The following is a 27500-nucleotide window of genomic DNA, read 5'->3' as shown; positions in this document are numbered from 1 at the left end:
CAGGGAGCCAGGACACACACACACACACACACACACACACACACACACACACACACACACACACACCTTTGAACTCATCAGCTGACCACACACCAGCTCTGATTAATCTTCCCATCGCTCAGCAGATTTACACTCTGCTCCAGTAACGCACGCACGCACGCACGCACGCACGCACACGCACACGCGCACACACACACACACACACACACACACACACACACACACACACACACACACACACACACACACACACACACACACACACACACACACACACACACACACACACACACACACACACACACACACACACACACACACACACACACACACACCGCAGGAGGCAGGAGATTACACCCACCAGCTGCTCAGGGAGACCAAGCAGAGCTTTTTATGACCTAATTTCCACCAACGACAGAGTAGACTGTGAAACCTGGTCACACTGGAGGACAACCCATCAACAACGTAGTCTCACAGTCTATCACAACACGTTCATTACGTAATCATGTGCAGTTTCCTCTGGCAGCATTTCAAAGGTGTGAAAACTGCTGTGTTGTAACCTCAGTGGGGGCTTTTCCACCAGAAAGAACCAGGTTCTCGTTCTGGTCCAGAGCCAGATTGAGGCCCCGTTTACACGACAACGAATACGAGTGTATCTGCAAAACCTTCTTCACTTCACTGGGGGTTCTGTTTACTCGACCCCAGTGTTCTGATCCACTGTATCTGGAGGTGGAAAGATTCTGTCACCATCACTATTCCCTCCTGCAGAGACGGATGGAGGCGGAGCCTGTTACTGCCCCCCCCCCACACACACACACACACATCCAGTTGTAAACAAACATGGCCTACCCGTAGTGGTTTGACCCGTAGTGGTACGACCCGCGGTCCATATTCTAGTTTTAACCTCCAGATCAGTAGTTTAATAGTTGAGACTCTCCCTGATATCATCCGATGTGTCATCAGTCCATGTTGATGTCAGGTTCTCTCCATTTTCTTCACCTTTATAGTGTTTTGTTCTCTGCACACGTCTGTGTAGTTTCATTCCAAAATCAAACGACAGCGCCCTACAGTGGCCCGGCAGACTAACTACATCGTTGTCTCTGTGTCCGCTGCTGCAGTGGAAACACTCTCCTTTTTTTAAGGGATTAGGTGTTGTCAGGTGAAACGTTGCCATGGAAACGGGGCCTTGGCATCAGTTCTTTGTCTTCCCACCACCAAAGTCCCGGCCTGTCAGGGGCTAAACGGGTGCTAAGCCACAGCAATAGGCGTCATCAGCTGGCGGCGGAGTTATCGCTGGAGTTATATACCTACGAGGTGGAAGAGACGCTGAACCGGCTTTCAGTGAACACGGAGCCCCGGAGTGGTTAGAGAGAAAAATATATAAAGGAGGGAACGATATAATAAGTTGTTCCCCCAAGTTAATAATACGAGAGAACGAGATAATCAGTCGTTCCCTCAAGTTAATAAAGTGAGGGAAGGAGATCATTTCAAGGCGATGGCGGAGTCGTGGTTCTAGAGCTGCAGAGCTCCTCCTGTCAGTCAGCTGGTGGATCTAGAACCTAGAACCAGTTCTTTTCAGGCTTTTCATGGTGACATCATTGTAACTAACTTCACCTCCAGCTCTTGTTTGGCGTTCTGACCGCAGGCTGAGGTCTGCATGAGGCAGCAGGGGGCGCTCCGCTATGAGACGCTCCACAGAACTAGTACCTGAACTAGCACATGAACTAGTACCTGAACTAGCAGCTGAACTAGCACCTGGTTTATTTTGGAAAGTCTGAAGTGTGGAGCAGCAGGACTTCATGTGACCAGTAAACATGTTGACGTGAACAGAAAGAGTACAGAAACATTTATTACAGTTTAGTCGACCTCCATTAGTAAACATGTGACATCACCATAGGGCTGCGCAATATGGCAATAGAAATGATCACAATTTATTTTTTCATATCGTCTGATCTCGATTATTATCACAATGTTTTAATTTGTTTTCAAACGGCCAGTTTAAAAGCATCTGTACTGAAAACTAAAGAAACTAGAGATTACTTCAACATTTTTATGAACATACAAAGTAAATAAAGCAAATGAAATAACATGAACATAGAATTTGTTTTTAATTACTCGACAGTATAACATTTGATTGAAAGATTGCTTGTTGCTGTGGCTCGGCGGCTGCACCACCAGTAGTGGCTGAACTGCTAATGCTACGTGTGCTAGCAGCAGCGGCGGGCTGTGCAGACTCCGCTCGTACTGTCATGCTTTCCCTATAATCACTTGGGTGATACTTCTTCAAATGATTGAAAAAACTTGTGTTGCCGGTTTGTGAGGGCACTGACCGCCGACATACCTTGCACATCGGCTTAATGTCATTTCGGAGGGACTCAAACCACCGCCACGCAACCGACGTTCAGAAACCTTCCTTCTCAACAATAGCCTCATCCTCAGAGGACAAGTCCAAGTCATGGCGGACATCTGTCTCTCTGCTCTCAGCGCCCCGTTTAGCTCCACGTTCACTCATTCTGTTTACAACTCCGGCAACTTGCAAGCGGAAGTGGAGCAGGAAAAGGTTGACTCTGATTGGCTGTTGTCATGGCCACCTTCTTACTAGTTACTGGATTATATGCGTCTCGCAACCACACACATTTCCACCACTTGTGATCGAGTAAATATGTCACAGCTGATCACCGTAATCGACCTGAAATTTTTCAGCGGGCATCCTTGTTATCTGGTCACTGTACTGGCTCTGTTCATGGGGGGAGAACAAAGGGGTGTGTGTGTGTGTGTGTGTGTGTGTGTGTGTGTGTGTGTGTGTGTGTGTGTGTGTGTGTGTGTGTGTGTGTGTGTGTGTGTGTGTGTGTGTGTGTGTGTGTGTGTGTGTGTGTCTCTTGTCCACAGTGGGCCCCTGTTGCTAGGTAACAGAACAGGACTTGAGCAGTGTGCGGCTCAGAAACAGAAAGTCAAACAAAGCTACAGCAGACTGTTATTCTCAGTCTGTCCACTGGGGGCGTTTCATGTTGTTACAATCACAATAATATTTACCAATGAATTCAATATTTATGACCACAGAGTGTGTTCCATCATCAACACTTAATCCAACACTCCAGAGTAATCCTCCCTGGTAGTGTGACATGAATGGGCACACACAGGACTTTTCCACCAACAAGAACCAGGTTCTAGTTCAGAGCCAGTTCTTAAATGAGCACCACCAAAGAACTGGTTCTCTTTCCTCCGTTAACAGAGCCAGTGAGAGCCACGTCATTGCGTCACTCCAAAACGTGATACGTCACTGATTTCACCAATCTGGCGCTGACAGCGCTCATCCAGGAACCAGGAGACGGACTGTACCAGTGGTTTGGTCCCGGTCGCTCCATCTAGTCTGACCTGAACCTCGGATGAAGACATTGAGTCTCCTCGTCGCTCTATTGGTGTTTGTTCACGTCTGTCTTGCTTTAGTCCAGAGTCCCGGAGTGGACATAGAGACAATAATAATAATAATAATAACATGAATGACTTTGGGTCTTATTTTTCACCATTCCAACATTCCATAGTGACTTTCTGCTCCTTTCACTTTATTTCTGGACGTGTCTGAATCAAAAGCTTCAACATGGAGGAACGGAGGTGTAGAATGATAGAACGCTGCTCTACAGCCGTTTCCATGGTAACCTAGGAAAACACTCTGATTAAAGTTCTCTTTCACATGAAGCCATTAAAAGGCTCATTTTAGCTCTAAAAACTCCAAGCTTTCATTTCCAGTAGTTTGTAGTTTGTTTAGTAGTTCCTGAGGAACCAGAAGTCTGGCTTCGTTATAAAGAGGTTCTGTGGAGCGTCTCATAGCGGAGCGCCCCCTGCTGCCTCATGCAGACCTCAGCCTGTGGTCAGAACGCCATACAAGAGCTGGAGGTGACGTAGTTAAAATAATGTCACCATGAAAAGTGTGAAAAATAAACTACAATGGAAAACTGCTTCTAAATTATATCTGACGTAGCTGACTGACAGGTGGAGCTCTGCAGCATCTCGAGAGCCGCGGCTCCGCGAACGCAGATTAAATAATCCTGTTCCCTCGTATTATTAACTTCAGGGAACGATTTATTATATCGTTCCCACGCGTCTTTTTTCTTTCTTTCTCTATAACCACTCTGGGGCTCCGTGTTCGCTGGAGTTTTCAGAAAGCCGGTACAGCCTCACTTCCGCCTTTTAGGTAGTGATACCTCCAGAGATACCTCCAGAGATACCTCCGGAGATACCTCCGGAGATAACTCCGGAGATACCTCCAGAGATACCTCCAGAGATACCTCCAGAGATACCTCCAGAGATACCTCCAGAGATACCTCCAGAGATAACTCCAGAGATAACTCCAGAGATAACTCCAGAGATACCTCCAGAGATAACTCCAGAGATACCTCCGGAGATACCTCCGGAGATACCTCCGGAGATAACTCCGGAGATACCTCCAGAGATACCTCCAGAGATACCTCCAGAGATACCTCCAGAGATAACTCCAGAGATAACTCCAGAGATAACTCCAGAGATAACTCCAGAGATACCTCCAGAGATACCTCCAGAGATACCTCCGGAGATACCTCCGGAGATAACTCCGGAGATAACTCCGGAGATAACTCCGGAGATACCTCCGGAGATACCTCCAGAGATACCTCCAGAGATACCTCCAGAGATACCTCCAGAGATAACTCCAGAGATAACTCCAGAGATACCTCCAGAGATACCTCCAGAGATAACTCCAGAGATACCTCCAGTGATACCTCCAGAGATACCTCCGGAGATACCTCCGGAGATACCTCCGGAGATACCTCCAGAGATAACTCCAGAGATAACTCCAGTGATACCTCCAGAGATAACTCCAGAGATACCTCCGGAGATACCTCCGGAGATACCTCCAGAGATAACTCCAGAGATAACTCCAGAGGTACCTCCAGAGATACCTCCAGAGATACCTCCAGAGATACCTCCAGAGATACCTCCAGAGATACCTCCAGAGATAACTCCAGAGATAACTCCAGAGATAACTCCAGAGATAACTCCGCCCCCAGCTGATGACACGTTGGGTCCCAGTCTGGCTCCTCTCTGGTCCAGCAATGAAGTGGGGCCAGCGTAGCAGCAGTTTAGCCCCTGATAGTCCGGGGCTTTGGTGGTGGAAAGACAAAGAACTGGTGCTAAATCTGGCCCTGGACCAGAACTAGAACCTGGTTCTTTCCGGTGGAAAAGCCCCCACAGCGAAGACGAGTCCACAGCAGCCTCTCACTCTGAAACCGCCTGTTGACCGTCGCCTGTGAGTTGGACAATCCTGCAAGATGAAGCTCTGCCTTCAGACCTGCCGACAGATGGATGACAGACTGAGCTGCTGTTCAGGGCTTCAGGCGGATCCAGTAGCAGAAAGTCTGTCAGTCTGCATCCAACATCTGGGACAAGGGAGAGCGTGAAGCTGTGATTAGAAGGGCCCACAAACAGCAATCTGAGCAGCCGTCCACAATGTGCACAACATATTATTGTGAGGGGAGGATGAAGGAATGATGCAGCACTCCAGGAGCCTCAAAACGCTCCAGCTCCAGGAAAGAGATGACTTCACTTATTCTGAGTCTAAAAACAAAGGCAGAGCCAGTCCTGAGCCACCAGACACGGGACGTGTTCCCTCCCAGCATGCATCACTGCGCTGCTGTTAGAGAAGCAGAGAGGAACCAAGAATGTGAATCAAAATCAATCAGATTTGTTTTGGGGATTTCTGGAAGCTCCTCAGGGACACTTGTCCATGAAATGCTGTGTGCTGGCAGCAGCTGCAGATACCACAGTCTGAGGAATCCAGTGCTTCAAAATATCACAAATACACGCCTTCCCTTCTTAACATAAACAAGAGCCGTTAAATTACAGCTTCTCCCGTTCCCTCAGTCGCTCTCCTCTCTGAAACTAGGAAAGAAGAGTGTGTGTGCGCGTGTGTGTGTGTGCGTGCGTCATGTGTGTGCGTGTGTGCACGTGTATGTGTGCGGGCACGTGTGTGTGTGAGCGTGTGTGTGTGTGTGTGTGTGTGTGTGTGTGCACGTGTGTATGTGTGTGTGAGCGTGTGTGTGTGTGTGTGTGAGCTGCATGAGGTTCCCAATAAAAGCTTGAAAGACATGAAATCGGATGTTGATCTGTGGTAAAGAAAGGAGACATGAACAGAAACAAGCCGGCGACACAGAAACAGAAGAAAGTATCAGTGGATCAGCTTCAGTTCACCTGTGAGGCGTTCAGGAACCATCAGTACGTTTCAGTGGTTCCTTCCTTCCTTCAACTGGACATGTCTCTCTGTTGCTCAGACTGAAGAACTGGACATTCCAGCAACAGGACGTTTATTACCAAGTCTGTGGAGGAATGCGACTCAGACAAAGCAGGACTGAAGGTCTGGTGGAACCCAGTTCAGTTCAGAGCAACACTGAGTTGTAAACAAGAAACTTCCTGGACCTCGTCCAGATCCAAATGTGTCGGTCCGATTCCTGCTGCAGCTGCTCTCAGGACCACATCAACTATTAATACTCTTACTACTGCTGCTATTAGTACACCACTGAGACGTCACCCTGCTCCTCCTCCTCTCCTCCTCCTCCCCTGGACCTTCACCTTGCTCCTCTTCTCCTCCTCCTCCTCCCCTGGACCTTCACCTTGCTCCTCTTCTCCTCCTCCTCCTCCCCTGGACCTTCACCTTGCTCCTCTTCTCCTCCTCCTCCTCCCCTGGACCTTCACCCTGCTCCTCCTCTCCTCCTCCTCCCCTGGACCTTCACCCTGCTCCTCCTCCTCCCCTGGACCTTCACCCTGCTCCTCCTCCTCTCCTTCTCCTCATCCTCCTCCTCCCCTGGACCTCCACCCTGCTCCTCTCCTCCTCCTCTCCTGGACCTTCACCCTGCTCCTCCTCCTCTCCTCCTCTCCTCCTCCTCCTCCTCCCCTGGACCTTCACCCTGCTCCTCCTCCTCTCCTTCTCCTCCTCCTCTTCCTCCCCTGGACCTTCACCCTGCTCCTCTCCTCCTCCTCCCCTGGACCTTCACCCTGCTCCTCCTCCTCTCCTCCTCCTCCTCCTCCCCCTCCTCCCCTGGTCCTTCACCCTGCTCCTCCTCCTCTCCTCCTCCTCCTCCTCCTCCTCCTCCCCTGGACCTTCACCCTGCCCCTCCTCTCCTCCTCCTCCTCCCCTGGACCTCCACCCTGCTCCTCTCCTCCTCCTCCCCTGGATCTTCACCCTGCTCCTCCTCTCCTCCTCCTCCCCTGGACCTTCACCCTGCTCCTCCTCTCCTCCTCCTCCCCTGGACCTTCACCCTGCTCCTCCTCTCCTCCTCCTCCTCCCCTGGAACCTCACCCTGCTCCTCCTCTCCTCCTCCTCCCTTGGACCTCCACCCTGCTCCTCCTCTCCTCCTCCTCCTCCACTGGACCTTCACCCTGCTCCTCCTCTCCTCCTCCTCCTCCCCTGGAACCTCACCCTGCTCCTCCTCTCCTCCTCCTCCCTTGGACCTCCACCCTGCTCCTCCTCTCCTCCTCCTCCTCCCCTGGACCTTCACCCTGCCCCTCCTCTCCTCCTCCTCCTCCCCTGGACGTCCACCCTGCTCCTCTCCTCCTCCTCCCCTGGATCTTCACCCTGCTCCTCCTCCTCTCCTCCTCCTCCTCCCCTGGACCTTCACCCTGCTCCTCCTCTCCTCCTCCTCCCCTGGACCTTCACCCTGCTCCTCCTCTCCTCCTCCTTCCCTGGACCTTCACCCTGCTCCTCCTCTCCTCCTCCTCCTCCCCTGGAACCTCACCCTGCTCCTCCTCTCCTCCTCCTCCCTTGGACCTCCACCCTGCTCCTCCTCTCCTCCTCCTCCTCCACTGGACCTTCACTCTGCTCCTCCTCCTCCTGCCCTGGACCTTCACCCTGCTCCTCCTCCTCTCCTTCTCCTCATCCTCCTCCTCCTCCTCCCCTGGACCTCCACCCTGCTCCTCTCCTCCTCCTCCCCTGGACCTTCACCCTGCTCCTCCTCCTCTCCTTCTCCTCATCCTCCTCCTCCCCTGGACCTCCACCCTGCTCCTCTCCTCCACCTCCCCTGGACCTTCACCCTGCTCCTCCTCCTCTCTTCCTCTCCTCCTCCTCCTCCTCCCCTGGACCTTCACCCTGCTCCTCCTCCTCCTCCTCCTCCTCCCCTGGACCTCCACCTGCTCCTCCTCCAGCAGCTCTGAGGAGAAGCATCTTCAGCCTCCTCAAATGGTCAGCTCAGAGATGAAGGAAGATGATTAAACAGCAGAAATGTACCACAACATTCAAAGGATATCTGGAGCAGAGTACATAAAATATTTAAAGCACACACAGGCTACATTATACTCGTTATCGTGGTCTAATCCCGATGTAGGGGAGTGGGGGTACTGGAGGGAAACCTGAGGTCCAAGTACCATGAAGCGTCTATTAGAAGATTGGGTAGAACGAGCTGCTGCAGAATTTTCATTTGGGAAAAAATTACTTTTGGAAATTGTGTTGCATTTTCTGAAACCTACACAATATTACTGATAATATGATGGTAGATAGACTATCTGAAACTTTCCCTTGGGAAACAAAAAGCCTCACTATTTGCCAAGTCTTCTTGCAGCCATGAGGAGCCAGTCTAAGATGACTTGGCAGGAGACCTTGGTGGAGAGACTGGAAGCAGTAGATGGGCGATAATGGTGTCTGATTGTAGTGAACATGTGAGAGAGGATTATAATGTATTAATGTGTTTTAATAAGACCTTTCTGGACTCAGATTGTAAATACTTGAAGTAAGTGACTTGGAACTGGAATGTCAAGTCCAGACTCAGGCCCTGTCCACACAAGTCCAGACTCAGGCCCTGTCCACACAAGTCCAGACTCGGGCCCTGTCCACACAAGTCCAGACTCGGGCCCTGTCCACACAAGTCCAGACTCGGGCCCTGTCCACACAAGTCCAGACTCAGGCCCTGTCCACACAAGTCCAGACTTGGGCCCTGTCCACACAAGTCCAGACTCGGGCCCTGTCCACACAAGTCCAAACAATTGGTTTTCTCGCCATACTTAAAAGAAATGTCCATCCACACGTCACGATGAAAGTGGCTGAAAACGATGTAGTACAATAGGCCAGGCCTTTAGGGGGCGCAGTAACTCTTCCATATAAATACATCAAAAATGTAGCAGACACAGAGAGGGGTACAACCAAAGATTGTCCATTCATTGTAAGACACAGGAAGTCATCAGAAGTTCTACAGGTGAAAGAACGGGTCTGTGCAGTAACCGAAACTGCATTAATGAATGTAAGCGTAGTAGATGAAGTGGCGACGGGCCGCGGGGTTCTTCTGGGACCCGGGGTTCTTCTGGGACCCGGGGTTCCTCTGGGACCCGGGGTTCCTCTGGGATGCGTTTTCAAACTACATCAAGGTGGCTAATGACCCCCACTAGGTTCTCCTGTTTTGCTCTGCTTGTTTGCCCCTCCAGCAAAACGCTTGTATAATGTATGTAGAGGCATGTAAAGTATGTATGCGTGTGCAAGTATACATGTATGAGAGTACGAGTGCGTGTATATAGATACATGCATATATTAGTTGATATTATTAAATAGACATTTTCTTTTGTATTTGCTGCCTCTTTATGAACCGAGTCTGTCCCCAGAGTTAATTGTTATTTCTATATACCTGTCCCCGTACGGAGAAACATGTTAGGTCTGTAATGTACCAAGACTTTGAAAGGTTTAAAAAGAAACAATAACATGCCCTCAAAATAAATTAGCAAGTCGATAAACCAATAAATGGGTCATTTGCTTGCGATGTAATGAATTCTGTGTACTGTAATGATGAGATCAGCCTGAATCCAGATGTGAGATCATCTCCACCAGCAGTCTGCACCATCTTAAACACCACCTTTAACAGCCAGAGCAAAGCAACACGTCACTGAGGAGCGACTCTTCACTCCACAACAGAGTCAGACTGAAGAAGAGGAGCATGAATACTGGAGGAGGAAGAGGGCTGCAGGGGTTCACTGATGCAATGTTATGACACACACACACACACACACACACACACACACACACACACACACACACACACACACACACACACACACACACACACACACACACACACACACACACACACACACACACACACACACACACACACACACACACACACACACACACACACACACACACACACACCCACACCCACACCCACACACACACACACACACACACACACACACACACACACACACACACACACACGATACTGTCATGGGAGCCTATTTAACAGCTACAGTCACACATTCCTCACAGTTAAAACTCACAGCAACATTTACAAAACAAGAGAACTGTGTCGGCGCTCCGGTTTCCTAACGAGGGACGACAGCTTAACGTTCCACCAGTCCTGGGGGACATTTTACCAAAGAATGAGGAAAGCTGTTACTACTAGAAGTGGATTCAGCAGTTCAATAGCAGTCTGGTTCGGGAACAATGTTCCATAGTGGTTCCATAGTGGTTCCATAGTGGTTCCATAGCGGTCCGGTTCGGTAACAATGTTCCATAGCGGTCTGGTTCGGTAACAATGTTCCACAGAGGTCCGGTTCGGTAACAATGTTCCATAGAGGTCCTGTAACACTTTTCCATAGCGGTCCGGTTCGGTAACAATGTTCCACAGCGGTCCGGTTTGGTAACAATGTTCCACAGCGGTCCGGTTTGGTAACACTGTTCCACAGCGGTCCGGTTCGGTAACAATGTTCCACAGCGGTCCGGTTTGGTAACACTGTTCCACAGCGGTCCGGTTCGGTAACAATGTTCCACAGCGGTCCGGTTTGGTAACAATGTTCCACAGCGGTCCGGTTTGGTAACAATGTTCCACAGAGGTCCGGTTCGGTAACAATGTTCCACAGCGGTCCGGTTTGGTAACAATGTTCCACAGAGGTCCGGTTCGGTAACACTGTTCCACAGCGGTCCGGTTTGGTAACACTGTTCCACAGCGGTCCTGTAACACTTTTCCACAGAGGTCCGGTTCGGTAACAATGTTCCACAGAGGTCCGGTTTGGTAACAATGTTCCACAGAGGTCCGGTTTGGTAACACTGTTCCACAGAGGTCCGGTTCGGTAACAATGTTCCACAGCGGTCCTGTAACACTTTTCCACAGAGGTCCGGTTCGGTAACAATGTTCCACAGCGGTCCGGTTCGGTAGCTGTAAATGGAGGCCATCGTAGTAGACGATGAAAAGGAAAACCCTTAAAGTGATTTCTTCAATGGTAATGGGGTTTTAAATCCTGCTCAGAGGAGGCAGGTATTGATAAAAAGTGAAAAGGTAAAATGTGCAGATTGTGCAGATTGTGCTCTGTGAGACACCGCTCACTCCACCAGAGCATGAAACACTTAAAAGAACGGGCTGTTCAAAGGTCTATTGTTCATCTTATCCATCAGGTCATTGGAGAGGCGGAGCAACAAATACCATTCAAACAGGCTCCAGAGCCGACTGACCGGGAAGGCACATCCAGAGTTTCAGGGAAAATACTTGATGTTACTATAACAATTTGTAATGTTGACGCTCCCTCTGGAAGTGATTTTGCTTTTTGAAGAAACGTATTTGATTTGATGGTAAAGGGTACAGGGGTCGTCGTATGTGGTGGAGACTGGATTATCCGTGTCAATCCAAAACAGGACTGGTGCAGAAACCCAGTAAGTACTTGATTACACAGGAAAGTCAATGCTTCAATGACAGAGCTGGGAAAACTAGATTTATGGAGGGATTTCTCTCCATCAGACCATCACTATACTTTTTACTCACATCCACATGATGTCTTTTCGAGAATAGATTATTTTCTGTATTACAGAGACCATCATAGGTTGTGATATTGGATGTATTGATCTGTCTAACCATGTACTGTAATCCAGGGAGAACACAAATATCCTGAATAATCCAAGATTTATAACTCATAACAAAAAAAGGCTTCTTGAGGAAAAGGATAGAGAGGTTGACTCTGCTACAGTATGGGACCTTTAAAAGTGGTCAGAGGAACAATAAGATCATTTTGTTCCTTTAGAAAGAAACAAAAACCATAATGATTGATAGACCTTGATAAAGAACTGAAAGATCTTCAGACACAACATGAGAGAACAAAACCCAAAGGGGCTGGCTAGAATAAAAGCATTAGAAATGAGATAAATATAATATATACACAGGAAAAGGAAAAAAAATATGATATTCCCAAGATAAAACTTCTTGGTGAGAAAACAGCGAAAGCAGCGAGCAGACGATACAATATACAAAGTAAGATTCTAACACCGGGATGACCAAACTACGGCCCACAAGCCAGCTGTGGCCGACCTTTCACTTTTAATTGGCTCGCAGCAAATTCCAATACTATCCTGGAATATGGGCCAAACATGAAGCCTGGCTGGGCGCCACAGTTTGAGACGGCGAGACTCCAGCAGGCATGTGGACGGGCCATTTCCCAAAAAGACAGCCGAAACAATAGTGCAGGGTTTGTTCAAAGCCTCTAAAATATGTGTGATGATTTAACTGTTCCCAGCAGGTGGCGCTGCACTGTGACTCTGCTCAAGCTTCACTTTAACACACCAGGGAGTCAAACATCAGGCCCGTGGACCAAAACCGGCCGCTCAAGGCTCCAAACCGGCCAAACCACTGGACTGTATGTGCCTCCCACCTACCCCAAGTAAAACTTCATTTAGTATTAATTCTGTATACATCTTTGTATATATTATATACATGTGTATTATACTATACTGTATATTGTACACAAATGTTTATTGTTTCAGTTATGTGTTTAATATGTCTGTTTATCCAATAACATGTTTGTTGTTTGGTTCGTTCAATATCACCTGGTCATACAATGTATCACAGGTCACAATGTAGTATTTAGTACTTTACAATGTAGTATTTTATAGTTCACAAAGCATTAGAATGCACAATTCAAGGTCTATTTTTTCCAAATCTTCCCTGTGGGGAATATCAACTGGTATAAACTTCTTCCAAATATTATTTGTTATTTCGACAGAATTTAAGTACTAAAACACTAAATACCTTATAGAATAGAGTCAAATAGAAATGCAAACTTAAGTAACTGAGGATATTTCATTTCATTCCATATTTTATGTTGAACATGCTCAAATTGAAATATTAAAATCAACAGTGCACACCAATAAACCAAAACAGTAGTAGAATAGAATCAAGTCCAAAAAGGAGTCCATAAATCAATATTATATATTAGCACTATTAGATTAAAGCAAATTATATATTGAAAAGGTATAAATACCTTACACATTTTATGAATAATATATATAGCAATGTACAATCATGATTATAGAATGATACTATTGGAAATATAACAAATAAAGACAGATACATGTATTCTAATACAATAGACTAAATACTTGTATACATTCTAGACATGTATATACACATAAAGTACCCACATGTAGAAACAGTCACATCTACTACACAACTGAACTGCCATTGACTTCTTCATCTGAGGTTTCCTCTGAAAGTACAGCCAATTAAACAATGAAACTCCAATGTGGTGAACCTGATAATTAAAACTCTACAGACAGTTCTATGATCTCTGTGCTTTGTCAGATCGTCAACACGTTGTAGTCTTTCACCATCTAATATCGCTGAGCCCTCGCCTGGCCCCCGCCTGGCCCCCGCCTGGCCCCCGCCTGGTCCCCGCCTGGCCCCCGCCTGGCCCCCGCCTGGCCCCCGCCTGGCCCCCGGGCAGCCTCGTCTCACAGGGGTAGAAGGTCATTCAGGCCGAGTTGGAACCAATCCCTCTCCAAGCTGCCAACACAACATGAGCAGGAGCTGAAACACCTCCATCTTGGAATGAGGCAGTGATTTCCATTATTTCCAAGGAGGCAAAAGTATATCACAGTGTAGTCCATACAGTCCAATGTCAGTGTTAAATGTCCACGACAAACTTTATACATCCATCCTCGCCAGAAGACGAGACAAGATTCTCCCTGAGCTTAAACATAACGACCTAACTGGATTTATTTTACAAAGACGGACTCATGATGATATTAGACCATCATTACACATATTACCATATTCAACAGAATAATCTTGACGCTTGTTTAGTTAGTATAGGTGCTGAGAAGGCTTTGACTTGGTAAATTGGCCTTTTCAGTTCAAAGTTCTAAAAAGATTTGGCATCGACAACATTTTTATTCGAAGCATCCGAACATCATACAGTAAGCCATCAGCCCGGATAAAAATCCCTGGATCCCTCTCAGACATACGATACTGGAGCGTGGCTCCAGACAGGGATGTCGGCTTGCCTCTGCTGTTTGCGCTCTATATAGATCCCCGAGCACAGTGGATCAGACAGACTCAGCGTTCTAAAGAATCTGCATTAATGGAGAAGATCACAAGGTGGTGCTATAAGCTGATGACGTCTTGGTCTACTTATGTAATCATCTCAAATCACTCGCCAAATTAATGGATCTTCCAGAAAATTTTGGAAATTATTCAGGATATAAATGACATGTACAGAAAACACAAACATTAGCTATCAGCTATCAACCCACAAAGCAACTTAGAGAGAAACTCCATATTAATTGGGATCAAAATGTATTAAAATATCTCAGAATAAACTTTCCAAAAAGAGTTCAAAGACTGGCTAAGATTAATTATAGCCCCCTCTTAAAGAAAATTAAAGAAGGCAAACACAGATGAACTTCAGTTTCTTTCCTTAGGGCGTGTTTACATTCCCGTTGGAACCGGGCCAGAGTCTCTTCAGTGACAAACCCTTTCGTTTGGGTGACGTGAAAACGACCACCAACTCTGAACAAGTGCTAAGAAGATCTCTGGTCCCAATGAAGTGCTTGGTCTCGGTTCCTTTACAAACGATCTTTCCAGTGGGCGGGGTGAGAGGATGCGACGTAGAGCACAATGCATCCTGGGTAGTAAACAAACAAAGCTAACCACGTGAATCCGAACAATTAGACGCAGAAAGAAAAAATTGTAAAATATTTCGCGAGCAGATGTGGAGTAGAGAGGAAGAAGTAGAGAGGAGGACGTAGAGAGGAGGACATAGAGAGGAGGAAGGAGGGAGTAGAGAGGAAGAAGTAGAGAGGAGGAAGTAGAGAGGAGAACGTAGAGCGGAGGAAGTAGAGAGGAGGAAGTAGAGAGGAAGAAGTCGAGAGGAGGAAGTCGAGAGGAGGAAGTCGAGAGGAGGAAGTAGAGAGGAGGACGTAGAGAGGAGGAAGTAGAGAGGAGGACGTAGAGAGGAGGAAGCAGAGAGGAGGAAGAAGTAGGAAGGAGGAAGTAGAGAGGAGGACGTAGAGAGAAGGAAGTAGAGAGGAAGAAGTAGAGAGGAGGAAGTAGAGAGAAGGAAGTAGAGAGGAAGAAGTAGAGAGGAGGAAGTAGAGAGGAGGACATAGAGAGGAGGAAGCAGAGAGGAGGAAGAAGTAGGAAGGAGGAAGTAGAGAGGAGGACGTAGAGAGAAGGAAGTAGAGAGGAAGAAGTAGAGAGGAAGAAGTAGAGAGGAGGATGCAGACAGGAGGACGTAGAGAGGAAGAAGTAGAGAGGAGGATGTAGACAGGAGGACATAGAAAGGAAGAAGTAGAGAGGAGGACGTAGACAGGAGGACATAGAAAGGAAGAAGTAGAGAGGAGGACATAGAGAGGAAGAAGTAGAGAGGAGGACATAGAGAGGAGGAAGTAGAGAGGAGGACGTAGAGAGGAGGACATAGAAAGGAAGAAGTAGAGAGAAGGACATAGAGAGGAGGAAGTAGAGAGGAAGAAGTAGGGAGGAGGACGTAGAGAGGAAGAAGTAGAGAAGAAGAAGTAGAGAGGAGGACGTAGAGGAGGAAGTAGAGAGGAGGACGTAGAGAGGAAGGAGTAGAGAAGAAGAAGTAGAGAGGAGGACGTAGAGAGGAGGACGTAGAGAGGAAGTAGAGCGGAAGACTCTCATTGATATCTGGTCCACAGACTTTATATCGCGGTTGTTTAAGGCTACCCATTAGCCACGAGCTAACTAGCCTAGCCACCACAGACAAAAGCGGCGGGACTTCCTCATCCAGTCTGGACCAATCAATGAGCCGTGTTTCTTCTTCACTTCCTCTCTGGTCAGTGTTTGTTTCAGGCGACAGCGCCCCCAAACCAGCAGCTGGTGGAACTGCAGGAGGTTTTCCAGGACGTTTGATCTGGTATCTAAAGTCAATGTGAACGCCATCGAACCAAATGAAGGGGTGAACATTTTGGCTCCGCCCCCTCCAAAGTGAACCGAGTCCCGGACTATCCAATGTGAAAGGATCCTTAGTCTTAGTCACAGAATTCATTCGGTCACATAGAATATTCCCACTCAGTAGCTTTCCTTATTTCAGACACTCCCTGGAGAAATTCCCTCAAAGCAATTCTCTGAATTGAACAAGACTATTTCTAGATTTATTTGGCAGGGTTAAAAAAAAAAAAAACAGGGTTAGATTTACAACTTCCAAAAGAGCTGGGGGAATGGCACTGCCTAAAGTTAAAGAGTATTATTGTGCAACTCAGACTAGACACCTCGTTGATTTGTGTAAGCCTGTGGAACCCGTCCTAACGCTCTACTCTGGTAGACCCCCAGTACAAGCAGGATGACCTCACAAACATCTGGGAAGTTTTGTACAAAGGTACAGAACCCATAGTAAAGTACAGTTAAAAATCTGGAATATGATGAGGGAAGAGTACAAAATACATAAATTACAGATAATTCAATGGTGTGCCTCTGATCCTCAGTTTAAACCCAAGACAATCCATAAGGGTTTTAAATCATGGACTTTGGAAGGGACAACATTCTGGTCTCTTAGGAAAGGGATACTTTGACTTGGACAGGTTAAGGGTAGACTGTGACCTTGAAAGAACAGATTTTAAAGATTTCTCCAGGTATGTCATCGTCTTGAACACATCAGAAAGGAAAGTGACCCAATATTGTGAAAAAGTCCCACAGTCCAGGATATGTTAAGGACAAATGGGAGAAGGAAGGCAAACCATGACTATCTTGGATTGGCCAATCCCAGTGGAAATGTACTAACGAGCGTGGTGGAAGAGTATTATCTCTTTCTTCATGATACCAAAATAAAAGGTCAATCTTTCTGGTGGGGAAGCGACGTGCTGGATACAGTGGAGAAGTCAGGAAACCAAACACTGGCACATGTTTAGGGAGTGTCCAGACATCAAATCCTTCTGGACGGAGCTGCACAAAGTATTACGAAGGTTTGGGGGTGGGTGATATATCGAATATACTCTATACATTACAGCTTGTTCTCTGTGCGATTTAGAAAATTACTACAATGTGAATATTCCAGTGTCACACGGTAGCTTTGAGCGGCGGGCATTAAATTACTGGCTGCAGCCAGCGGCAAACAAAGACAAAACGAGTGCTCCTACAGAAATCCCGTCCTCTGGACAAAACGAGCACTCCTACAGACATCCCGTCCTCTGGACAAAACGAGCGCTCCTACAGACATCCCCGTCCTCTGGACAAAACGAGCGCTCCTACAGACATCCTGTCCTTTGGACAAAACGAGCGCTCCTACAGACATCCCGTCCTCTGGACAAAACGAGCGGTCTTACAGACATCTCGTCTTCTGGACAAAACGAGCGCTCCTACAGACATCCCGTCCTTTGGACAAAACGAGCGCTCCTACAGACATCCTGTCCTCTGGACAAAATGAGCGGTCTTACAGACATCCCGTCCTCTGGACAAAACGAGCGCTCCTACAGACATCCCCTCCTCTGGACAAAACGAGCGGTCTTACAGACATCCCGTATTCTGGACAAAACGAGCGTTCCTACAGATATCCCCTCCTCTGGACAAAACGAGCGGTCATACAGACATCTCGTCCTCTGGACAAAACAAGCGCTCCTCTGGAGAAAACGAGTGCTCCTACAGACCTCCCGTCCTCTGGACAAAACGAGCGCTCCTACAGACATCCTGTCCTCTGGACAAAACGAGCGCTCCTACAGACATCCCGTCCTCTGGACAAAACGAGTGCTCCTACAGACATCCCGTCCTCTGGACAAAACGAGCGCTCCTCTGGACAAAACGAGTGCTCCTACAGACATCCCGTCCTCTGGACAAAACGAGCGGTCCTACAGACATCTCGTCCTCTGGACAAAACGAGCGCTCCTCTGGACAAAACAAGTGCTCCTACAGACATCCCATCCTCTGGACAAAACGAGCGCTCCTACAGACATCCCCGTCCTCTGGACAAAACGAGCGCTCCTACAGACATCCCCGTCCTCTGGACAAAACGAGCGCTCCTACAGACATCCCCGTCCTTTGGACAAAACGAGCGCTCCTACAGACATCCCGTCCTCTGGACAAAACGAGCGCTCCTACAGACATCCCCGTCCTCTGGACAAAACGAGCGCTCCTACAGACATCCTGTCCTTTGGACAAAACGAGCGCTCCTACAGACATCCCGTCCTCTGGACAAAACGAGCGCTCCTACAGACATCCCCGTCCTCTGGACAAAACGAGCGCTCCTACAGACATCCTGTCCTTTGGACAAAACGAGCGCTCCTACAGACATCCCGTCCTCTGGACAAAACGAGCGGTCTTACAGACATCTTGTCTTCTGGACAAAACGAGCGCTCCTACAGACATCCCGTCCTTTGGACAAAACGAGCGCTCCTACAGACATCCCGTCCTCTGGACAAAATGAGCGGTCTTACAGACATCTTGTCTTCTGGACAAAACGAGCGCTCCTACAGACATCCCCTCCTCTGGACAAAACGAGCGGTCTTACAGACATCCCGTATTCTGGACAAAATGAGCGCTCCTACAGATATCCCCTCCTCTGGAGAAAACGAGCGGTCCTACAGACATCTCGTCCTTTGGACAAAACAAGCGCTCCTCTGGAGAAAACGAGTGCTCCTACAGACATCCCGTCCTCTGGACAAAACGAGCGGTCCTACAGACATCTCGTCCTCTGGACAAAACGAGCGCTCCTCTGGACAAAACGAGTGCTCCTACAGACATCCCGTCCTCTGGACAAAACGAGTGCTCCTACAGATATCCCCGTCCTCTGGACAAAACGAGCGCTGCTACAGACATCCCCGTCCTCTGGACAAAACGAGTGCTCCTACAGACATCCCGTCCTCTGGACAAAACGAGCGCTCCTACAGACATCCCCGTCCTCTGGACAAAACGAGCGCTCCTACAGACATCCCCGTCCTCTGGACAAAACGAGCGGTCCTACAGACATCCCGTCCTCTGGACAAAACGAGCGCTCCTACAGACATCCCCTCCTCTGGACAAAATGAGCGCTCCTACAGACATCCCGTCCTCTGGACAAAATGAGCGCTCCTACAGACATCCCACCCTCTGGCGAAGGCGACGTCATGCACCTTAGCTTAGCAGAGAGCTAGCGGGGAGCGGATGTACGAACAGTCATGGAAGATGGAAGAAGACGAGTTCATTGCAAAGACAAAGAGCAGGGATCCACCGTATGATGGGAGTTTGGATTCTAGAAGGAAGACGTTGAACAACGTTGAACAAACAAATGTGCAGAATATGCCGCCTCAGCGTCGCCTCAAAAGGAAGCAGCACGTTTAAAAATCCTCCGCGTGAAATGAAGAGTGTCTGAAGCTACGACGTCAACGTCTGCCACTTCCACAACTACTAGGAACCTGAAGCAACCGGTGCCGACACCATCGAGTCTGACCTCCTCCCTTTCCAGATCAATACGACAAAATAGTTCAAAATGACGTGCGATGACGTGACGGAAACCGTCCACAGAGCAGACGACCTGGTCTCTGTTAGTGTGGTTTAAAGTCTGGATTCAGGAAACTCTTCAACACACGGGACCAAAGACAGAATCTGCCTGGTGGCAAACATTCTACAGACAAACTCCACCCGCCGTGTTTATTCAAGTGAAGAAGAAAATAAAATATGACAATTTCATGACTGTGCTGCTTAATAAATACTGTTTTGGTAAAATTCACTTTATTGTGATTTCCCCCTTACTGCATCCAAGTACTTATCGTCTTTAAATATCATATTCCAGGTGTAGGCCCAGCGATCGCCTCACTAATTATAAAGAAGTGCAAAATTGTTAAGTACCCACAGAATGTGGTCAGGATTCCATCGTTGTCTGCACCCCGTCCCCAATGTCACATATGTCAATGAGCCTGGGGCATAGCGCCACCTGATGGCTGGCAGTCCTTAACTACTGAGGTGCAGGGCAGAATGAAGGAGCCTGTGAGCCTGAGCTCAGGGCAGCAAAACCCAGGATTTACAGCTTCAATCCTTCAGACAGCAGAAGTGAAGCAAAAGTCACGTTTAAAGAAACAGCCAATTGTGAAACTGAGCGACTCGTAACTGGTGAGTTGTCTGGATTTTCAGCACTTTTATTCGAATGCAGAGACTTTTCAGATTCAGGTTCACATTGACAACTCTGACTTCAGACGGACTGAGGTACAGACATACTGAGGTACAGACAGACTGATTGAGGTACAGACAGACTGAGGTACAGACCGACTGACTGAGGTACAGACATACTGAGGTACAGACAAACTGATTGAGGTACAGACAGACTGAGGTACAGACATACTGAGGTACAGACAGACTGATTGAGGTACAGACAGACTGAGGTACAGACATACTGAGGTACAGACAAACTGATTGAGGTACAGACAGACTGAGGTACACACAGACTGAGGTACAGACAGACTAAGGTACAGACAGACTAAGGTACAGACAGACAGATTGAGGTACAGACAGACAGACAGACAGACAACTCTTCATACGTATAGACAAATAGTCTTGCTACAATAATACCCCCATATGTGTGTGTGTACATGAGGTAGAGGAGTAGAACTGGGAATGAGAGCACATGAGTCAGAGAGCTGGTAAACAAAGAACAACGAGTGAGAAGTGCTGAGAGTCATGACGAGCCAGTACACAGCCAGTACTCAGCAGTACTCAGCAGTACACACCAGTACACAGCAGTACCCAGCAGTACACAGCAGTACTCAGCAGTACCCAGCAGTACACAGCAGTACACAGACAGTACTCAGCAGTACTCAGCAGTACACAGCACTGACAGCAGGCAGCCTATAAATAGAAAACAAAGGTCTTACCAGGGCAGGCCACTGTATGTGTTTGGACCTGGTTCCCTGCAGCAGGCCGCCTGCTCCACCTCCTCCTCCTGCTCCATCCTTCCTTTTGGCCCAGACCAGCTGGTGCTCCAGGAGGAACAGCTGGAAGTCTTCAAAGACCTTCACCCACTCTCTCTTCTCCCACTCCTGGTCGTCAAACTCCACGTAGACCTGCGGACACAGATGAGGTGAGTTCATCAACAACTACCGTGTTTACACAAATCCCCCCCCCCCCAATAACCCATATCACCCCCCAACCCCCCCCGGAGCCCTCCCAAACAACCCGGATCACCTCCCCAAACCCCCCCAGGGCCCCCCCAAACAACCCAGAACATGTTCCTGTGCAGAAGGAGGCTGAATGGGAGAGAAGCTCCAGGAGGAGAGAGGAGAATGAAGAGTCGCTCTGCTGTCCCATGTTCAGCTCTTCTTAAAGGATAATGTGAAGCTTTGGAGGAGGAACAATCTGTGAAATCCTCTCACACATGCATGTAGAGCAGCCGTCTGAAGTGGAGATGGAATCATAGAAAATGCTCTTTGATGGTACAGTCAGCAGGAAAGTTCAAGGATTGTAACGCTGCACTGATCACTCACTCACTACACTGTGTGTGTGTGTGTGTGTGTGTGTGTGTGTGTGTGTGTGTGTGTGTGTGTGTGTGTTCTTTCTCTTCATTTCATCTCCCCTGCCATATCTCCATCTTTTTCCTCCCTCCTATATAACTCCCCTCCCCCACTCCCCCTTCCATAGGCAGAGGAGGGATCAACGGGTGCATCTCTCCTCGTTCAGCCCCCCCCCCGTCCCCCCTCCCATCATGCACTGCTGCAGTTCGAGCCAGCAGACAGCGAGGGCAGAGAGTGTCTCTGGCTCTTTGTTGTGCGGCTGCAGCCTCCCTCCAGCCTCACTAATCTGAGCTCTCCTCAGAGGATCAGGTAGCTCCTCTCACTCCCACACCTCCGCCTCCGCCTCCACCTCCTATTAATCTCTGCTGTGCTTTAGGCTGCGGCGCAGCAGTCATTCCAGGACGCTGTCCCCACCCAACCCCCCCTCCAGCCTCCATCACATGACCTGCCAGCTCCACTTCAGTGCAGCGCAGAGGTCCACCTCCACCAGCGAGCCTCACAGGCTCCATCAACACGGGAGCATTCACCTACGTCAGAAACTTCCCCTCCACATGACGGCTGCACAATATAGAGCTAATTCATGGTCATCACATTATCAACAAGCCCAATAACAACAGTAACAACAACCAGATGAAGGGTTCCTGATGGAGAGCGGATCCCAGCAGCCAGACGTCAGTGTGAGAGGACACGGAGTGAAGAACGCTACGACTCCATTACGCCATTATGTCTTCAGCCGTCTGTTTACTCCACCACGCTGCTCGGAGCCAGTGAGAACAACTCCCAATGTGCAACCTTTTGAAAACACTCCCACTCCATCTCCCTGTAGACGCTTTAAACACTGCTCCAGGTCCTGGTCCAGGTCCTGGTCCTGGTCCACTGTTGTTATGGTGACTGTCAAAACAAAAGTACCAAGTCCCAGTCTCCTGGGACTTGGTACTTTTATTTTGACAGCCACCTTCCATATGGAAGGTAAACAAACCTCAGTCAGCAGGTAATAAAGTAGCAGTGTGAATTCCACATTCCGTCAGTGAATCATGATTTAAAATAAGTTCAAACTGTTGCAGTGTCCAGCCTGGCGCTGCTGCTAAGGCGTTTATCCTCCGACCACTCAGTAGCTGATCCTCGAGATCAGCCATTATTTCAGTGAGGTGACTGGATCAGATCTGACCTACTGAAGTGTGCGTGCGTGCGTGCGTGCGTGCGTGCGTGCGTGCGTGCGTGCGTGCGTGCGTGCGTGCGTGCGTGCGTGCGTGCGTGCGTGCGTGCGTGCGTGCGGTTCATCTGAGGCAGCTTCTGTTATTTTCTCTGAGCAGAACGATGCCAACGTGTCCACAGTGACGTGACGTCAGGTCTGTGAGCTCAGCGAGGCAGAGGCAGGCTGAGGGCGCTCGCTCACACGCTCACCCACCCACTCGTTCACCCACCCACCCACTCGTTCACCCACTCACAAACTGCCGCATGAATTCATCCACAGAAATGAGCCGTTTAACACTAAACTAACAAATCAACCAGGACGTCCGTCACTTACAGTGTTTATAGGCGTCCAGCTCATTGAGACCCGGTCTTAAAGTCCAACTCAAAGCTTCTGCTCAAGCTGGATGTGGATCATGTGATCATGTCACAAAGCATGATGGAATCTGGTCACTTAAATTAGTCTGCATGTAAACAGAAAAGTCTGATTGGTGGAAAGGTTTGAAAGCTGTGAGGACGTACGCAGACTGATTATCAAGTGAGGAACACTCACACGTGACGGGGATGTGAAAACTGTCTGCCGAGTCTGTTTCCATAGTAACGCCAGGCCATAGTGAGCAGTGGCTATGCAGAGACAGACAGCTCAGTGGGCTTCTATCAGACTGAGAACAAAGGAGAGCAGAGACCCAACACCTACATCACCGTGTGACCGGACTCATAGCCAGAGGACAGGACGGTCCACACACATGGACAGGATGGTCTACACACAGATAGGACTGTCTACACACATGGACAGGATGGTCTACACACAGATAGGACTGTCTACACACATGGACAGAATGGTCTACACACAGATAGGACTGTCTACATACATGGACAGGATGGTCTACACACAGATAGGACTGTCTACACACATGGACAGAATGGTCTACACACAGATAGGACTGTCTACACACATGGACAGGACGGTCTACACACATATGGACAGGATGGTCTACACACGGATAGGACGGTCTACACACATATGGACAGGATGGTCTACACACGGATAGGACGGTCTACACACATATGGACAGGATGGTCTACACACGGATAGGACAGTCTACACACATATGGACAGGATGGTCTACACACGGATAGGACAGTCTACACACATATGGACAGGACGGTCTACACACATATGGACAGGATGGTCTACACACGGATAGGACTGTCTACACACACGGATAGGACTGTCTACACACATGGACAGGACTGTCTACACACATGGACAGGACTGTCTACACACATATGGACAGGATGGTCTACACACATGGGCAGGACGGTCTACACACATGGGCAGGACGGTCTACACACATGGGCAGGACGGTCTACACACACACACACACACACACACACACACACACACACACACACACACACACACACACACACACACACACACACACACACACACACACACACACACACACACACACACACACACACACACACACACACACACACACACACACACACACACACACACACACACAGACAGGACGGTCGACACACATAGAGACAGGACAGTCTGGTCCCAGGGTTTGGACCATGCTGTCCCACTTTTTAAGCGGTTGTCTCCATGTTTGAGCCATTTCTGATCATTAAGCCCTTTTACCAGTTGCAGGTCTTCATCAGACCTTTCCAGAAGGTTTTGAGCAGCAGGTTGTCAGTGAAAGTCATATGCAGCAAAATTAGCATCCAGACAAAAACAAACATCATTTTATAAAAAGCTTCACATCATTGCTGAAAACCAGTGTGGCTCCAGGTGCCTGGAGATGGTGTGTACAGCGACTTCATGCTGAATGCATCACACCCAAACAGCTGCAAATCCTGCTATTCTGATCAGTTTAAAGAGTGTGTGTGTGTGTGTGTGTGTGTGTGTGGTGTGTGTGTGTGTGTGTGTGTGTGTGTGTGTGTGTGTGTGTGTGTGTGTGTGTGTGTGTGTGTGTGTGTGTGTGTGTGTGTGTGTGTGTGTTTTCCTGGTACAGTGGTGTATAATCTGCCCATCACTAGCGGCTGCAGAGCTGCTCTGTGGCTGGCTGTGCCTGAGACCAGCGGCAGCCAATCAGGAGGTGGCATGAGCCACTCCACCAATCGGGAGAGAGCAAACCAATCTGCCTTTTAAATGGAGTGGTAGGGAGAGCTGGAGAAAAGAGAGGGAACAGGACAACAGAGCTGGACCTGTGCTGTCAGGAAGCTGTTCAGGCCTCACAGTCACTAACAGGCTTCAGCTGACAGATGTGACAGGTTACACTGTCTAGTTCACTATTTTAGTTGCTGTCATATAATCGGGATTTAACAATCACCCTGAAAATAAATGTGTCTACATTTTAGCACTGTGACTCATTTTTAATAAGATGATGTATAACCTTTGTCACTTCCTGGATTTTTCCATTTATTTCCACAAGGGACACTTTTTAAACAGATTTTAGGCAAATGAATCAAAACATATATTTATATTAAAAAAAATAGTATAGTGGTATAGAGTTCATCCAACAGTAGTAAGAACCTTAGCATTAGCTGGTGGCTCCTTGTTTACATGTTTCTCACTCCACTCTGCTCTGCTCTCTAACACCACTCTGTTCTCTCACTCTGCTCTGCTCTCACTCCGCTCTGCTCTCTGGCTCTGCTCTGCTCTCACTCTGCTCTGCTCTCTGACTCCACTCAGCTCTCTCACTCTGCTCTGCTCTCACTCCGCTCTGCTCTCTGGCTCTGCTCTGCTCTCTGACTCCACTCAGCTCTCTCACTCTGCTCTGCTCTCACTCCGCTCTGCTCTCTAACACCACTCTGCTTTCTGACTCCGCTCTGCTCTCACTCCGCTCTGCTCTCACTCCACTCTCTCACTCACTCCACTCTCTCACTCACTCCACTCTCTCACTCTCACTCCACTCTCTCACTCACTCCGCTCTCTCACTCCACTCCACTTTGCTCTCACTCCACTCTGCTCTCTCACCACTCTGCTCTCTCACCACTCTGCTCTCTCACTCAACTCTGCTCTCTCACTCCACTCTGCTCTCTCACTCCACTCTGCTCTGCTCTCTCACTCTGCTCCCTCAAACACAGACCAGACCTTCCAGATCTTCTACCAAATCAATGGGAATTCCATTCCTCATTCCCCTAATAGCTTTCTGTTGTTACTATGAAGCCGAGGGAGCTTCACACAAAAGATGAACGTATATAACATCATCAGTGTTATTCTATTTAACCGAAAAGATAATCTGACTGTGTAAATCTTGAACTCCTCCACAGATCCGTCGTGCCTCCTCTTTAAATGTTGAATCAGAGTCAGAGCTTTTTTCATCTGGGGGGGGGGTTCTTTTAAAATCTTTAGCACCTGATCCACTTTGCAAATCTTACTATGAAAACTCCTTTAGTCCACACACACACCTACACACCAATCACAAGTTGTGTGCTTGTAGTCCAGTCCTCCCATCACTCTGCTGGAGCAATGTGGCGTTCAGGCCACCTCAGGAGACCTGGTTGAGGACGGATCCCGGCAGTGTCATCAGAGACAATCTCCTCCACCCAAGATGAGCTCCACTGCCGAGGCTCATTGAAGCTTCCAGACGTTCGTCTGCGTTTATCTCCTGACAGCTTCCTAACTGGCCACATGTTGCATTACCACAGGCAACCATGGGGGGCAGTGCTGAGATTATAGGAAGTAGATGCATGCAGAGCATCTGTGTGACGTCTGGAGGTGTTTAATGTCCCAACAGACAAGCAAGACCTGTAACTTTGCCTCTGAACAGTCTTGTTAATCCTGCTGCCTCTGTCCTGAGACTGCAAGTTCATCAATGCAACATGAACTCTGCTTGTGTCTCCACATAACGGACAGACGGATCAGAATCAGAATCAGAATCCTCCTATTGTCATCATGCATATTGCTGCTAAACACACAACAAGATTGCAGTTGAAAAACTCCACTGCTGTCACTGTTTCTGTTGTTCCCATGGAAACGGACATCATTTTCCAAACATTGCAGTGTAAAATGCAGAACTTTTCTGAAACGAAGAGGCAACAACAACAATGTATTTTCACCTGAAAACGAAGTTGCGTAAACTGAGAGGTAAATACTCCGCTTGAGGGAAAGCCGATTGTTAAACTTTAACAGAAACAGAAACCATCAGAACACCGTCAGGACGAGAGACAAACGTCCCCCTGAGCTGATGTGCAGGAGGAAGAGGGAAGGAGGCGCTTCAGCAAAGACAACAGTGAAGTCATGAGGACGAGGACAGCAAAAGACTGACCAGAGAGTGGTTCCTCAAAGACAAAAGAGTCAAAGACACAAAGAAAGACAGGATGAAAAAGATCAGCAGTCTGAAGAAAGAAACAGAGAAGATGGAAGCAGCACAGAGAAGAAAGAGAGGAGGAGGTGACAGAAACGTGGTTTCAACAACAAAGAGGACAAGAGGATACGCAGCAGCTTCATCACGTGACGGAGACACACATGAGGAGGACAAACAGAAGCACAGAAGAAGGAGGCAAAGAGAAGAGGAGGTGGTGGAGGACAAGGAGGAGGAGACCCTGAGAGTTGGGGGCCACCACACAAAGCAGGTAGACTGCACCGTAA

General features: G+C 48.4%; 1 protein-coding gene across 1 annotated transcript in view; it reads right to left on the bottom strand.

Annotated features, from left to right (window-relative positions):
* Window positions 1–27500, bottom strand: part of jmjd1cb (jumonji domain containing 1Cb) — a 148788-nt gene that overhangs the window by 67535 nt on the left and 53753 nt on the right. The window contains exon 2 of the mRNA XM_080461992.1: window positions 21062–21250. Within this exon, the coding sequence (XP_080318118.1) occupies window positions 21062–21250 (189 nt within the window). The remainder of the gene's footprint in view (window positions 1–21061; window positions 21251–27500) is intronic.

This window comes from Lipophrys pholis (genome assembly GCF_963383615.2).
Source record: "Lipophrys pholis genome assembly, chromosome: 1".
Taxonomy (NCBI): Eukaryota; Metazoa; Chordata; class Actinopteri; order Blenniiformes; family Blenniidae; genus Lipophrys; species Lipophrys pholis.
This window is presented reverse-complemented; position numbering and strand designations above follow the sequence as displayed.